We start from the raw sequence: 17,240 nt of genomic DNA on the forward strand, positions 1-17,240 counted from the left end.
TGAGGGGTGTTCAAATCTTGGCTTAGTTGTACTGTTGCACTGCTCCCTCCAGATTGAGACGGAGGTAGGACCGTCCGCAGAAACACAGGGTTGTGGAGACGGGTTCAATTCTTGACTGAGTTTCGCTATACTGCCCTCCTAGTTCAATATACAGTTTTCTTCTTATCTTCATCTCCTGGTTCTCACACTGGGCTGTTTTTTAAAACCCTGGTTTTAGCTGTCCTAGCAGATATTGTGGAAAGCTAAGGTCACGAACTCGCGTCTATAAATAAGTAAGAACAGTAAGAGCGAGCATATGGAGGACCCTGGAGACCAAGTTATTATTGTGACTCCATCTGCAGTTTATCCCTCCTCTCTCTCCAGATCTAGCAGAACGGGGTAATAGTTACAGTAACTGGAGGGAGGGGCTGTATGCATCAGAAGTGTGTCAGTGTAGAAGTTGCCCCAAGTGTTTTTCTGTTTGGCTTTGTTTCACCACACAATAGAAGTAACTGTGGAAGCCTTATGTTCCACATACTGTAGGAATGAAGAGGATTAAGTAAGTAAAATGTTTATCTATCCTCTCAGGTCCAGAGTAATGAGGATGAAGCTCTACCTGGAACTTGCAGCCTCTCTAGAGCTGGCAGTGGTGAGTCTGGCCTGCATGTTATACACCTTATAAGACATTATAAAGGTCATAATACTTTTCAGATTGATGTAAGGTGTTACCGAACTCTCCAACGTGGATATCCACTAATATACTCAATCACTTTATTACGTTACAAAACCATATGTTCTGTTGTTGATCAGTAAAATGAGTTAACTGGCATAATCACCATCTCTCAAATATTCACTAACATGTTGTTGTCTTATACAAAGTATTTAAATACTACTGTAGTGTACTCTGATGGAATTTTCCATATTGGCCTTTTAGGCAAAAAAGACACAGGTGTATCCTGGCCAGTTTTGTCCACCGTCAACTAATTGTAGCACAGGTTTTAGATTTATGATGTCCGGGAAGAAGAGCACAGATATTTAGGGAGCATTTTGAGGATGGTGAATGAATGGTTTCATTTAGCTATTATTTCTAAGAAAATTGCTACTTAGAACACATGGACCAGTGACATTCCATTATAATTGAGTGACCCATCTAAAACAAAGGGACGCTTTCCTCGGGAACTTATACATGTTTTATTAGATAAGACCTTAGATAAAACCAGTATATTTATTTTCCTACTGATCATGATACTCTATTAGAACATAGAGCCTCAGGGATGTGCTCTTCAGGGAATCACGATAACCCAAAATGCATGGAGCTGAAGTTAACTAAATGGATGGCGTATGCCCTCTGGTGGGTAACTCTGTGCTTTTTAAATGTGTGTGTATAATACAAGTTGTAGAGATGGGTTGGTTGTTTAGCAACAAAACAAACGGGGTTGCCTTAGATTGTTGATAACATGTTGAAAACATAAAGTTGCACCTGTAGTGTACCTAACCTTACCCAACGTAACCTGGCACAGCATAACCACCCTAACCTGAACCACTTCAATAACCCTAACCTCACCCAGCACAGCAACCCTAACTTAAATCTCACCCAGCACAGCAACCCTAACTTAAACCTCACCCAGCACAGCACCCCTAACTTAAACCTCACCCAGCACAGCAACCCTAACTTAAACCTCACCCAGCACAGCACCCCTAACTTAAACCTCACCCAGCACAGCAACCCTAACTTAAACCTCACCCAGCACAGCAACCCTAACTTAAACCTCACCCAGCACAGCAACCCTAACTTAAACCTCACCCAGCACAGCAACCCTAACTTAAACCTCACCCAGCACAGCAACCCTAACTTAAACCTCACCCAGCACAGCAACCCTAACTTAAACCTCACCCAGCACAGCAACCCTAACTTAAACCTCACCCAGCACAGCAACCCTAACTTCAGCCTCACCCAGCACAGCAACCCTAACTTAAACCTCACCCAGCACAGCAACCCTGACTTCAGCCTCACCCAGCACAGCAACCCTGACTTCAGCCTCACCCAGCACAGCAACCCTGACTTCAGCCTCACCCAGCACAGCAACCCTGACTTCAGCCTCACCCAGCACAGCAACCCTGACTTCAGCCTCACCCAGCACAGCAACCCTGACTTCAGCCTCACCCAGCACAGCAACCCTGACTTCAGCCTCACCCAGCACAGCAACCTTAACCTGGCGCACTTCAATTACCCTAACCTCAGTTATTGAAATTGTCCGTATTGACTGACCTTCATGTCTTAAAGTAATGGTGGACTGTCGTTTCTCTTTGCTTATTTGAGCTGTTCTTGCCATATTATGGACTTGATCTTTTACCAAATAGGGCTATCTTCTGTATACCACCCCTACCTTGTCACAACACAACTGATCGTCTCAAACGAAATGTAGTGTTGATGTCTTCACTATTATTCTACAATGTAGAAAATAGTAAAAATAAAGAAAAATCCTTGAATGAGTAGATGTGTCCAAACTTTTGACTGGTATTGTATATTCTAAAATCACTTAAACAATGGGCTTCATGTCAGTACCAACTTTCATTCAGAAATGCTGGCTTAATAATAATAATAATAATAATAATAATAATAATAAAAATGGCGCTCCCTAAACAAACAGCACTACACCACTGGTTATAATAAATGTAAAGCGATTGACATGTGTGGTTAACTGATAATTGGGACAGCGTCATGGTGCTGCTTTGCGACAAGCATGGAAACTCATCTTGATAAATCAATCACGGACAGATTTTTTGTTTTCAGTGAATCTCTGCGAATACAAGTCATCAAAGGTCATAAGGCCTACATTGTTTCAATAACAATATAGCTGAAACAACTATTGGCTTCATTGATTTACTGAATTTACTCTCTTGTAATTGTAGGCTGGGTTACTTGCTAATAGATTCATTTAAATATTATAGTAACAGTAGGCCTCCTACACCATAAGCTCTAAAGGGGTTACTGACCGCAATCAATTGAATTAATAATAAGTGTTGATTATTTGGCCTTGGCGAGAGCACAACGAATGGAAGAAAACAGCGCTGCCAGAAGGGGTGCTGGAAGTGTTGCAGATTAATTGAAATACATTTGCCAAATTATATAATTACTCTATAAATAAATGACATAATTGAAAATACTACACCAGCATAATTTAGCCATAGAGGATCAATAACTTATTCATAAAAAATAGCTGTAGATTGTGTATTGTCACATTTATGAGCGCATAAGCCTAGTTAGTCTACAGTCGGGAGTCCTGCAATTGGGCAGCCCGCGCAGTAGCAGAGAGAACAGTCTATGACTAAGGTGGCAGAAGTCTTTGGCAATTTTTAGGCCCTTCCTCTGACACCGCCTGGTATAGAGGTCCTGGATGGCAGGAAGCTTTGCCCCATCGACGTACTGGGCCGTAAGCACTAGCCCTGCCACATCCGATGAGCGTCGAAGCCGGTCTAGTGCGACTCAATCTTAGTCCTGTATTGACGCTTTGCCTGTTTGATCTCTCTTCCTATCTCCATTACAGAACAACAACTGAGAACAACCAGCCAGCAGTCAGACAGTAGTGGCTTTGCAGAGGGCCCCTCTACTGATGGCTCAGCTAACAATTTAAAGGTACAGGAGAGCGCTGACAGCTGTGACTGTGAGACCATGCTGATGTCCTACGCTGGGGAGGTGACCACTCCTCTAGCGCTTGAACACCCTGCCTTTGAGAGGCTGCAGTTGAAGGAGGAACAGGAGGAGGAGGATGTGCAGACACCCTCTGTCCTACAGAAACACCTTGAGGAAGACGGGAGGGGGAGCAAGAGCCCTATTGGGGAGGAGGAGCAGCGGCAGGAGGTGCCACAGTACACCTTCCACCAGTTACCTAAACCAGGAGATAGAGGAGTGGCCCAAGACTCGGAGCAGGACCAGCAGCATAGCACTGCTGAGGAAGCTGCTTCTAATCCTGCCTCTGAGACTCCTCAGTCAACTCCTGAGACTTGCCATACTGTTGACACGGCTACAGTGCCTGGTCCTACAGAAGACCATGGCTCCATCCTGGCCCCTGACTGCAGTGCCTCTGGTGCCCCAGCCAGGGAGGGTGTGCCTGACAGGGTGGAGATGGAAGCCAGGCTCTCCAGCCCTAGCCCCAGCTGTCCCATCCTCAGTGCCTCAGCCAGGGTCCACGGGGCCCTCTACAGGGCCCAGCAGGGGGCCTCGTCCCCAGGCCTCCAGGGCTCCTGCATGAAGGGGACAGTGAGGGATCTGTTCAGGAGAAGAGCCCCCCTGACGAGGTCCCGATCCCTGCCTACCTCCCTCCTCAGCCCCTCCCGTGCGGTCTCCTCTGTCAGGATCCAGTTTGGCCAGGGGACAGTCAGGCACTGCACTCGGACGGTCTTTTCCTACCGATACACCCCAGAGGTGCAGGTGGAGGAGGAGGTGCAGGTGGAGGAGGAGGTGCAGGTGGAGGAGGAGGTGCAGGTGGAGGAGGAGGTGCAGGTGGAGGAGGAGGTGGGGTCCATTGTGGAAGAGGAGGTTGCGGAGGAGGAGGTTCAGAGGAGAGGCAGCTTTTGCTCTATCTTAATTATCAACAGAGAGGCCGAGCCATCTCATGGCCCTGGGCTACAGAGAGATGGGGAGCTGAGAAAGCTTCAAGACAGAGTTCCCCCTTACCCCCTGGCCATCCCCTGCTACCTGACCCGCTCAACCGTCTCACTGCACAGCCACAGCCCCCCTCCTGAGTGGGGAGAGAGACCTCTGGTGGAGCACCACAGTGCCTGGAGCACCTGTAGTGTACCTAACCTTACCCAACGTAACCTGGCACAGCATAACCACCCTAACCTGAACCACTTCAATAACCCTAACCTCACCCAGCACAGCAACCCTAACTTAAACCTCACCCAGCACAGCAACCCTAACTTAAATCTCACCCAGCACAGCAACCCTAACTTAAACCTCACCCAGCACAGCAACCCTAACTTAAATCTCACCCAGCACAGCAACCCTAACTTAAACCTCACTCAGCACAGCAACCCTAACTTAAACCTCACCCAGCACAGCAACCCTAACTTAAACCTCACCCAGCACAGCAACCCTAACTTAAATCTCACCCAGCACAGCAACCCTGACTTCAGCCTCACCCAGCACAGCAACCCTGACTTCGGCCTCACCCAGCACAGCAACCCTGACTTCAGCCTCACCCAGCACAGCAACCCTGACTTCAGCCTCACCCAGCACAGCAACCCTGACTTCAGCCTCACCCAGCACAGCAACCCTGACTTCAACCTCACCCAGCACAGCAACCCAGATTTCATCCTCACCCAGCACAGCAACCCTAACCTGGCGCACTTCAATTACCCTAACCTCACCCAACACAGCAACCCTGACTTCAACCTCACCCAGCACAGCAACCCTAACCTGGCGTACTTCAATTACCCTAACCACACTCAACACAACAACCCTGACTTCAACCTCACCCAGCACAGCAACCCTAACCTGGCGCACTGCAATTACCCTAACCTCACCCAACATAGCAACCCTAACTCTAACCTCACACAACACAACCTAGCCCAACACAATAACCCTAACCTCCCACAGCACACAGCCCCCAACTTACCCCATCATATGGTCCCTAACCATCCTCACCAGAGTCCTCCTTACACTAACAACATGGGCAAAACCCTTCCACACAACTTCCCACACAGCACACACTACCCATTTTCCCCGTACAGCTCCTCCTATAATACCCCGCCCCATAGCGACCCTTTCAGTTCACCTTACTGTAACTACCACGGTAACCCATATAGTGGGTCCTACAGCTACCCACACAGCAACAATCATTATACTGCCCATAGTTCTTACTCTAACCCATCACACACACCTTCCAAACTGCCTCCACATCTCTCTACTGCCCCCTATGGAGAAACATACAGTACTCCATTCCCTGGCCACGATCATCTGTTTCCTTACCCCCATGGAGTTGACCCTATGGGGGCAGCCCCTAATGCCCACCCTCCACCAGCCCTGTCTACCACTGAGATGCAGCTCAGACGGGTCCTTCATGACATCAGAGGAAGTGTACAGAACTTGGCTCAGGTGAGACAAAACAACTACACACTGGCGCACTACACACTGGCATAAGTCGCTTTGGATAAAAGCGTCTGCTAAATGGCAAATATAGTATAGTAGTACATATGTGTTCTATAACTTTCTGCAAGGCTCTTTGCAGTTTTAACAACTAACACTAGACATCCCACCCATAATGCAAGCAGAGACGTTTGCACGCTAGTTTATCAGTGACTAAGTATTTGATCTGTGGTTTCTCTACCATCAACAGAATTCATCCGAATGCAGAGCAGACACTCCCTCAGACGTTTTCAATCCTCAGAGATCTGCCCAGCCACTGTTAGAGGTATTCACTCACCTGACCTGCCACTCTTAAAGAAATTCAAACCATGATTACCAATTCTGTCCTCCAACCTCTCCTGGGGTGTCTTGGAGGTTGGGAAATAGGTCAAAGACACATCTCTGTGGCCTTTTGTCAATTTGATTTGCTCAACTCCTGCATCCTCTCTCCTCCGTCCTCTCTTGGCTCCTTTAGAAAAAGGTCAAAGGTAATCGAGGAGAGGCGGCATGGATGAAAATGCACTTGTATGAAATGACTCTCGTTCTCCATTCTCACTTCATCAGGCAAAAGTTTATAGGGGCGGATCCCAAAATAAATGTGTAAAGTGATAAAAACAAATGAAGTTAGTTGTGCAAGACATTTTATAGATACAATTATAAGTAGCATATTGTTTCTAAACCTGTGCATGCTTTTCTCCTCCGACAAAACGAAATCTGATTCAAAGGGAGCGTGGCAGATATCAAAACTCTTCCGCGAAGGGCTCAGATAGTATTGTGTAATCTATCATTGATGAAAGGTGGCTATCGAAGAGGGGAGGACAGTCTTCCGTTTGTGTCCTAACAAATTGACACTCGTCGACACTTATCTGTTTCTGGGTCGCGGAGGAGAGACTACAGAAGACAGTCTTTTGCCCAAATGAAAATCTCCCTGTGTCTCTGTGACAATAGACAATAAAGTAATCTTCTTCATTGTTCTCCCCCTCCTCTCAGACCTCTCTCCAGAAGGAGCTGCAGGCTAAGAGGAGTCTGAATGTGTTCCAGACCCAGATGATGGCTCTGGAAGTGTCCCTGATGAAACAACAGGCGTTAGTCTACCAGCACCTCAGTCATGACGAGAGGTAAGCTAGTGGCCCTCGGACACGGATGTTAGCAGTCTGTGACAGACAGACATACATGTGTCTTAATAGGGCGTTGGTCCACCACGAACCAGAACAGCTTCAATGCTCCTTGGCAAAGATTCTATAAGTGTCTGGAACTATGCAACACCATTCTTCCACAAGAAATTCCAACATTTGGTGTTTTGTTGATGGTGGTGGAAAACGCTGTCTCAGGCGCCGCTCCAGAATCTCCCATTAGTGTTCAATTGGGTTGAGATCTGGTGATTGAGGCGGTTATTGCATATGGTTTACATCATTTTCATGCTCATCAAACCATTCAGTGACCACTCGTGTCCTGTGGATGTGGGCATTGTCATCCTATACGGGCATAGCCATGGTAGCAAAATTAATGGCCTGTCCAGCATTTTAATACATGACCCTAAGCCTGATGGGATGTTAATTGCTTAATTAACTTGGGGATCACACCTGTGTGGAAGCACCTGCTTTCAATATACTTTGTATCCCTCACTTAATCAAGTTTTTCCATTGTTTTGCCAGTTACCTGTACATACATGGTAACAGTGGTCTCTTTCTGTTTGTGATTGCCAGGCAGGAGGCGGAGCAGCTGCAGGGCCTGCGGTCAGCAGTGAGATGGGAGCTGAAGGAACTAGAGCTCCAGCTGGAGGATCGGCTGCTGACCTTGAACGAACAGCTCCGCTCTGCCAGCCACCACAGTCTCTACCGCCATCGCATGGTCGGTACCTGAAACTACACCTGGAAACACACACACAGACACACACACAGACACACACACAGACACACACAGACACAGACACAGACAGACACAGACAGACACAGACAGACACAGACAGACACAGACAGACACAGACAGACACAGACAGACACAGACAGACACAGACAGACACAGACAGACACAGACAGACACAGACAGACAGACAGACACAGACAGACAGACAGACAGACACAGACAGACAGACAGACAGACAGACACAGACAGACAGACAGACAGACAGACAGACAGACAGACAGCAGACAGACAGACAGACACAGACAGACAGACACTTTCTCTCACTCATAACTCCTAAACATGTTGGATAAATGGTTTGTCATAACTCAGTTTGTTCATGGCACCTACTGTGGTTCCTCTGGGTTCTTCTCATTTGACATGACATCAGGCTGCATGTACATCACTACTCTTGTTTGTTGTTTAGCCACCCATCATATCATCCCGTACCTCTTCTTTAATGTAACATTAGTGTGGTTGATATTTATCTCTCCTTTCTCCTGTACGGTATGAAGAGCGGTCACAGCATGTACAACCTGTCTAACAGTTCTGCTCTGAGAGCTATGGAGCCGGTGAATACCTGCAGTGGGTCTGGGCTTTTATTTTCTAGGTTGTTCCTCCTGTAATGGTGTGTGTTCTATTCATAGAAATATAATGAACTTGCTTTCACTTCCTTGTATTGTTATTGGCTGCACGTCCAACCGTCACAGAACATTCACATGAATAGGAATGTCTGTTCTTGGAATTCTAATTCTACAGTGCGTTCGGACCCCTTGACTTTTTCCACATTTTGTTACTTTGCAGCCTTGTTCTAAAATTGATTGAAATAGTTTTTTTCCCTCATCAATCTACACACAATACCCCATAATGACAAAGCAAAAACAGGTTGTTTTTTTCTTGGGCACATTTTATTAAAAAAACTGAAATATCACATTTACATAAGTATTCAGACCCTTTACTCAGTACTTTGTTGAAGCACATTTGGCAGCGATTTCAGCCTTGAGTCTTCTTGGGTATGACGCTACAAGCTTGGCACACCTGTATTTGGGGAGTTTCTACCATTCTTCTCTGCAGATCCTCTCAAGCGCTGTCAGGTTAGATGAGGAGCATTGCTGCACAGCTATTTTCAGGTCTCTCCAGAGATGTTCAATCTGGTTCAAGTCCGGGCTTTGGCAGGGCCACTCAAGGACATCCCAAAACCACTCCTGCGTTGTCTTGGCTGTGTGCTTAGGGTCATTGACTTGTTAGAAGGTGAACCTTCGACCCAGTCTGAGAACCTGCTCCAGAGCACTCAGGACTTCATGAATGATCTCTCTGTACTTTGCTCTGTTCATCTTACCCTGGATCCTGATTAGTCTCTCAGTCCCTGCCACTGAAAAACATCCCAACAGCATGATGCTGCCACCACCATGCTTCACTGTAGGGATGGTGCCAGGTTTCCTCCAGACATGATGGTGCCATGTTTCCTCCAGATGTGATGCTTGGCATTCAGGCTGAAGAGTTCAATCTTGGTTTCATCAGACCAGAGAATCTTGTTTGAGAGTCCTTTAGGGGTCTTTTGGAAAACTCCAAGTGGGCTGTCATGTGCCTTTTACTGAGGAGTGACTTCCGTCTGGCCACTCTACCACAAAGGCCTGATTGGTGGAGTGCTGCAGAGATGGTTGTCCTTATGGAAGGTTCTCCCATCTCCACAGAGGAACTCTGGAGCTCTGTCAGAGTGACCATCAGGTCCTTGGTCTACCTCCCTGACCAAGGCCCTTCTTCCCCGATTGCTCAGTTTGGCTGGGTGGCCAGCTCTAGGAAGAGTCTTAGAGGTTCCAAAATTCTCCCATTTAAGAATGATGGAGGCCACTGTGTTCTTGGGGACCTTCAATGCTGCAGAAATGTTTAGGTACCTTTCCCCAGATCTGTGCCTCGACACAATCCTTTCTCGGAGCTCTACGGACAATTCCTTTGACCTCATGTCTTGGTTTTTGCTCTGACATGCACTGTCAACTGTGAGCCCTTATATAGACAGGTGTGTGCCTTTCCAAATCATGTCCAATCAATCGAATTTACCACAGGTGGTCCATTCAAGTTGTAGAAACATCTCAAGGATGATCAACGTAAACAGGATGCACCTGAGCTCAATTTTTAATCTCGTAGCAAAGGGTCTGAATACTTATTTTTAATACATTTGCAAAAATGTAAAAATAACTGTTTTGGCTTTGTCAATGTGGGGTATTGTGTGTAGATTTGTTGAGGATTTTTGAATAAGGCTGTAACGTAACAAAATGAAAAATAAAGGGAAAGGGTCTGACTACTTTCCGAATGCACCGTATGGTTTTACTCTTGTCGCACTTCACTATGTGTCATGCTTGTGGTTTGTGTGGTTTCTCCCTCCAGATGTCGAACCTGCTGATGGAACCGCTGTACCTGCAGACAGAGCTGGGCTACGAGGGTGGGGCAGAGAGCAGACCAAGCATGGCACCCACCCCGAGCTCAGGCCGCTCCTCCAGGTCAGCCAGTCCAATGAGGTCCTCCAGATATCACCCAGGCCCCTCCCACGCCCCAGAGCTGCCCCTCCCAGGCCCCCAGAAGACAGGGGTGTACCGAGCCTCCATCACCCTCACCCCAGCCCCCCCTCCACGGCCTGGTGCCTCCACAGGATTCTCCCAGGGCCAGATTGGTTCTCTAGAGGCCCAGGACCATGCCATAGACCAGGCACTGACAGGAGAGCAACATCCAGAGGATCGAGCACAAGGAGAGGAAGAGGACAGAGGAGGAAGAGGCGCAGCTGTAGACCCTCACCTGCTAGAGGAGAGGGGTAGGGAGGGAGGAAGAGGACAAAGATTAGGCATGGGAAGGGCAAGCAACCCCCAGCTACAGCAGCTCATCAAGGAGGTAAGTGAGCTCAGTGTGTTCTGGGATTCTATTTTAGAATAAAGGTCAACATTGAGATTCTATTTTAGAATACTGGACAACATTAAGATTTGTCCTTCACTGAACTATGAGTGCTCAAATTGGACCCTGCCCAGTGCCTGACAGTATTTGTGTTTGAGGTGCAATAACAATGCCAATATCGCCCAGGACATGTTTTATTATGTCCTTGGCTGACGGACAAGGTTACTACATCCTTATTGAAAGATGATTCCGCTCATGAAAAATCATTCACTGAGCTGATTTAAGCTTCAAAAGGAAATTGGGATTCCACAGGAACCTATGGCTATACCTTAGGACTACGTCTTAGTCAGTGGCCTGATGTCAGTGTTTGGCAGGTCTTTAAAGATGGAATCTGCAGTAAGGGGAAAACGACACCACTGTCCTTCCGACCGCCGTTATTGTTTTTTTTTGCCGGGCTGAGGAGCATCGTGCAGCATGGTAAAACAAATTCTGTACATATTGTGCTCTTTTATTGTGCGAAAATTGATGTCCGAGGGGAAAAAACAGTGTTCGTTGTTTGCCGTAACTTCTTGTTGTAATGTTGCAAATGAAAATAGCAGTTTCACCATTAAGGATTCCAGCTTTAATTATTTTGAGGGATGAGAGATGTGTGTTTTGTGTTTCAAAAATCTCAGTTTAAAATCAACTTTATTTATGAAGCCCTTATTACACCAACAGAACAGGGTGTACTGCCAATCCTGGGTTGTGTTCATTAGAGCACTCTGTGGCAAATCGTTATGCAACGAAAAACAAGCATTTCTTATTGGGCAACTTCTGATACTGTAGCACCTCCTTGTTTCACTCAGTTTCTGAGCATTTTCTTCTGTTTGAGTGTAGTCAATGAGTTATTCTGTCCCTTCTTATCAAAGAGATGATTAATTAATTGATTTGTCTCTGTGTAACTTCTGTCCTCTACCTCAGATCAAAGAGAGCCTTGCTGATGAGATTCGACAGGAGATAGCCAGCGAGCTCCTGGCGGCCGTATCTCCACGACGATCACCTGTGTTGGCCAGAGAATACCCCCTGTTAGACTGTTGACAGGTCCTACATCTGAGGTGAGTGTCTGTCATTCTGTTGGTAGAGAAGCTATCTGTTCATACTAAAAGTAATCTCTATTTCTTCACTAAGCCATAAAGATCCTTTCATGTTATCTACACCCTGCCGTAACCAGAATCCCTGTAGCAATCCACCATACCTTATCCAGCGGAGCTCAGCTCAGCTCATTTCATACACTTGTACAAATTGGTTCTTCGAGCCATATAGACCTGTTGCGATTCAGCCATCCGCTGGCACCTCTATAGCTTTCTGCTAGCACCCCTATTTCTCAATGTGTAAAGAGTGTTGTTGTTTTCTCCTGCAGTTGAAGATAACCACTGGTAAAGTCTACCCATTCTACTCAACCTGAACACTGGTGAAGCCATACACTGAACAGCCCAACGACCTTTTACCACTGTTTCTACTATTTCCAGAGAGTCTGATGACGGCAGATACCTTAACACTGTGTTTTCAACCATATAGGTAGAGGGTTTTTATTTCTATGGTTTCAACTCCTGAGTAGTCTGCTGACTGACAGATACTCTGGGGCCTCATTTATAACCGTTGCGTAAATTTCACACTAAATATCTGAACATCTGCGTGTGCCATTTCTGAAAAGACTGCATACATACAAAAATATTGAGATTTATAAACTTGGCACACACCATACATACTGTTTACTGTTATAAATCACAGCCGTCCTGAAACTGTGTGAGTGAAAGAGCATCAGTTCTCTGCCTGAAAAACGCCCATCATTCACCTTTTATGGTGACAAAAACGCCCATCATTCACCTTTTATGGTGACAAAAACACCCATCATTCACCTTTTGATGGTGACAAAAATGCCCATCATTCACCTTTTTATGGTGACAAAAACGCCCATCATTCACCTTTTTATGGTGACAAAAACGCCCATCATTCACCTTTTATGGTGACAAAAACGCCCAAAAACACCCTTGCTGTATACTTTGGAAGTATTCGAGCAGTTTTCCAAAGGCAATAGCGAACTTGATCAAACTTGATTGCAGAATGTTAAACTTTTGCAATGACATTTGCTGTAGGCCTAGGCTATCTGATAGACAAAACGTTTATGAAAGACAACAACTATTGCAAATTGCTGTTAAGCTGTAAGCAGACTGTTTGAATTTAATTGGGCATGTTTTTTTACATTGACTTTTTCTCGAAACGATGCTGCACTGCCCGCGAATTCTGAAACATTCTCTACTTACAGTGGTAGACATGCACACTACAATGCACCTGTTCACCTGGTACATTTTAATTTAGTTATAAACCCGCTTCCTTTCTGATGCATAGAGCAAAATACTTGAAATAATAGCTTATCTAATAGGCTTAATTAAATGAGAGATGCGCATGGTAATTTGTTGTAGGCTATGGTTACTTCAGAAATATGGACCAATAATGTCCAGAAAAGGTGAAGAATTTATTCTGCGATTAGTTATGAAAATATGTATTATGTGTATAAATGCAATATCGTCTACTCAAGAAATGTTAAATTGCAGTATTCAGATGTCGGCTACAGAAGTAACCTACAACCTGTCTGTTCCACCGTTAATACAGCTGCGCTCTGGATCGGATGGCATACAGCAAAACACTTGAAATAGCTTATCTTTACTTCTGTGAAGTGGGTCCAATTAAAGGAGATATGAGATGAATGGTATCCTTGTTGTTGCCCTATATAGGCTACCTCGTGAGTATGACACCATCACAGAAAAGGTGAGCCATTTATTATGCAATGATCATGGAAATAAATAATAAATAATAGCCAGGGATATAGATGATTGTCTAATTATTTTAAAATGCAAAGATAAACTAAATATATTTTCGCTTTACTCACTAACGGAAAATGATTGCATCTTATTAACATGTTTATTGTTATGCATAAGCGTGTCCATCATATCCCCCATTTGCACAAAATATAAATGTACTTGCCTGCTTGCAATGCAATATTTCAACCACTAGAATCTGCATAAGCATTGTCTAAAGTCTGCGAAAAGGCGAGCACGTTTTTACATCAAGTTCAGTTTTTATAAATGCCAACTTTTGAGTGAAAATTGGCGCACATGTTTTGGGATATATTTTGTACCTTCCAAAGGTTTATAAATGAGTTCCCTTGTATCTTAAGACCTCTATGCTGTGTGCCTTTGAGACACTAATGCTGCTGTATACTTGCTGTTATAGTGAACTGTCTTTGTCTCTGTCTTAACCGTCCTATTTCAAACACTCAGAATGACTAACTACTGCATTACTCATGTGTTGTCGACAGGGGGGAATTGGAGGGGAACTAGAGTTCACAAAGTAAAATAATTTTGACATGTACAAAATGTGTTTAAGTAACTCCCCAGTGTTTCCAGATTTCTGTGAAACATGACCTATAATTACTTACAATATGAGCTAAAGAGTTTTCCTTCTATTTATTTTAATTTTTTATTAGGTGTGTTAAAAAGCTGTTTTTCTGTGTTGGAATGTTATGGGTGTACCCCAACAACAGAATGGTGTGGGCATATACCCGGTCATTAAAAATATTAATGCTAGTAGACCGCTGATTGGCTATCTCCTCCTCATGGCGATGACATCATGTTCTATGAGGAAATGGCAAGCATTTTTGTGTTTTATTTTTTTCAATTAATGCTGGCAACATATGAGTATAGGAAGAGTCAACAAAATTATTTGGATATGAGTTAACAGAATATGAACTCTTAAAAGTTAGATTTTCACTGGGTAGTTACTTTAAGGTAAATTCTAGGATCAGTGATTTCCCAGAGTGACTTTTCTCCAATTCCATCTCTGGTTGTTGGTGACATTGTTATTATGTTATGATCCTGACATTGTGTATGGGTTGTATTTAAGCACATAGATGTGGATCAGGGTGCATCTCTTGTCCTAAAGGTGAAAAATAGAGTTAGAAGATGATAATGGTTGTATGGGAATTTAGTGTCTGCTGTAAATTACCATGCCCTCCTCTTCTAATACCATCTCTATGAGGAACTAATCAGACCTGGTTTCAAATACTATTTGAAGTCTTTTAAATACTCTGATTGTTTGCTCAGCTTGCCTGTAGTGCCAGATGGGTGGGTTTACCATTTTGGGACTATTCTTAATGGCTTGTTAAGCCAGGCAAGGTCAGATAAAGTATTTGAACCCAGGTCTGGAACTAACTACGCAATACATTTCACTGTCTCTGAACTTGAAAATATAATTAGAGCTCTATATAGTCTTTCTACTATCAGACAAGATACTGTTAATTCTACTGTGTTTCTACTCTCCAGTTCAGGCCATCTGTCTGTCTCTATCTCTCTTTTTTATTACCCCTTTAAAGAAAATATCTCAGGACAAATGCATTTAGTGGTTTTAACATCTATTTAAGATAAGAAATACAGGTATGAATTTTTGTTTGTTTTTAATGTGAGACACTAAGAAAAACACGCATCCGGGTCGAATTCATTAGGCACCAAATGGAGGAAAATTGATTGAATCGGTGAGGGACTAACTGGACTTACTTTCTGTATAATTTTTATAAATAACGTTTTCCATTGTTACCCTAATGAACACAACCCAGGACAAAGGTGTGAAATGAATATAATGCATACATTTAAGTGGTGCTTTTTAAAAGCAGTAGTTGATGCAACCCAATTAAACTTGTCGTTTCCAGTTTGAACAAATTATGTACATAATGTTTATGTTAAAATTAAATATTGGTGCACCTAAAATATTGAAGGAATGCAAAAGGGACTCATTTCGTGGAATGACCCACTTACTACATAGCTGTAGATTATCTGTACTTACCTGTAGCTTACTTGTACTTACTAATGGTCAAGCACAGACGAACATGCAACTTATAACATCTCTTTTCCCCTATATGCTGAACTGTGCATCACCCCTGAGGTGGCACCCAGTCCCTTGTCCGGCCCGCTCCACACCTCCAGCCCCTGCCTCTAATTCTCTGGCATTTCCTCCAGAGGTATTAGGTGTTCCTAGGTCGTACGTGTTTAGAGGCACAGAATGATCCCTGAGCATAAATGGGCACCATTGATGGCAAGGCGAAAACACACTGTGTGCGTCTCAAATGGCATCCTATTCCCTACATAGTTCACTACTTTTAACCAGGGTCAAAAGTAGTGCAGTAGGGAATAAAGTGCCATTTGAGACGCAGAACTGCCCCATCCATGGGCACTGGGACTGTGGGCCTGTTTGTGTGTCACTCAGTTTGACTTGGCGTGGTGTAAATAACAGGTCTGTGTTGCTGAGGTTATTACTTTTCTCTAAAGCGCTCCTTTATATTGTTTATTATGGTTTCTCTGTGTACAGTACGTTGACACATTGTGAACATTACATCAGCGTACTGTGTTTTGTCTTCTCATTCTAGCTTGGATTATCTGCCATTCCTAGACAGATGCCAGATACAGAGAAATGGGTCATTTATGGGTCATCAAAGTCCTCAGAGGACTGCATGTCAGAATGTTGTTTTGGTCAGTCCTTGCAGACTACTACATCATCCACAAATAAACATGTTATTTATTTGTATGTATTTGAACATTGTGGTTACATTAATGATGAATGAAATCAAATAAATCTAATTCATGAATTATGGGTGTCGGGAGCTGGTCGTTTTTCCAACACCTATTATAGCGTTGGTATTTCATCAACGCTGTCCAATGCAAGCATATAAGGCTATAATATCGTTTGGATTAATGTAATAACTATTGTATGTACTTTGATAAAAATGTGGGGTAAAGAAAACAATGTTTTAACATGGCACCCTCTTGAACTGACCTGTATTTTCCTGCATTCTATACTAGAGCACTGAGTGGATCGATGTATTAAACATCTCTGTTTAGTTAGAACGCAGATTTTTGGAGGGTCTGTGGTTTGAAAATGCAGACTTTTGAATTTGGAAGCTAGCGCAACCCCCTGATCTGAAATATGAGGATGTATGGTGAGAATAGACTAACGAGTTTCAGAAGAAAGGGCTTTGTTTCTGGCCATTTTGAGCCTGTAATCGAACGCACAAATGCTGATGCTCCAGATGCTCAACTAGTCTAAAGAAGGCCAGTTGTATTGCTTCTTTAATCAGAACAACAGTTTTCAGCTGTGCTAACATAATTGCAAAGGGGTTTTCTAATGATCAATTAGCCTTTTAAAATGATTAACTTGGATTATTAGCTAACACAACGTGCCATTGTAACACAGGAGTGATGGTTGCTGATAATGGGCCTCTGTACGCCTATGTAGATATTCCATAAAAATCTGCCGT

The 17,240-nt window shown here is 44.1% G+C and overlaps 1 protein-coding gene across 1 annotated transcript in view; it reads left to right on the top strand.

Moving 5' to 3' along the window:
- The window catches only part of LOC106586465 (protein ITPRID2), a 37,571-nt gene extending 21,000 nt beyond the window's left edge, over window positions 1–16,571 (top strand). The window contains 8 exon segments of the mRNA XM_014173814.2: window positions 568–628; window positions 3,528–6,079; window positions 6,321–6,395; window positions 7,100–7,227; window positions 7,816–7,960; window positions 10,397–10,894; window positions 11,855–11,988; window positions 12,294–16,571. Coding sequence (XP_014029289.1) covers window positions 568–628; window positions 3,528–6,079; window positions 6,321–6,395; window positions 7,100–7,227; window positions 7,816–7,960; window positions 10,397–10,894; window positions 11,855–11,971 — 3,576 coding nt within the window. The 3' untranslated portion in view covers window positions 11,972–11,988; window positions 12,294–16,571.
- Window positions 16,572–17,240: the final 669 nt, after the last annotated feature.

Source organism: Salmo salar, chromosome ssa25, assembly GCF_905237065.1.
Source record: "Salmo salar chromosome ssa25, Ssal_v3.1, whole genome shotgun sequence".
Taxonomy (NCBI): Eukaryota; Metazoa; Chordata; class Actinopteri; order Salmoniformes; family Salmonidae; genus Salmo; species Salmo salar.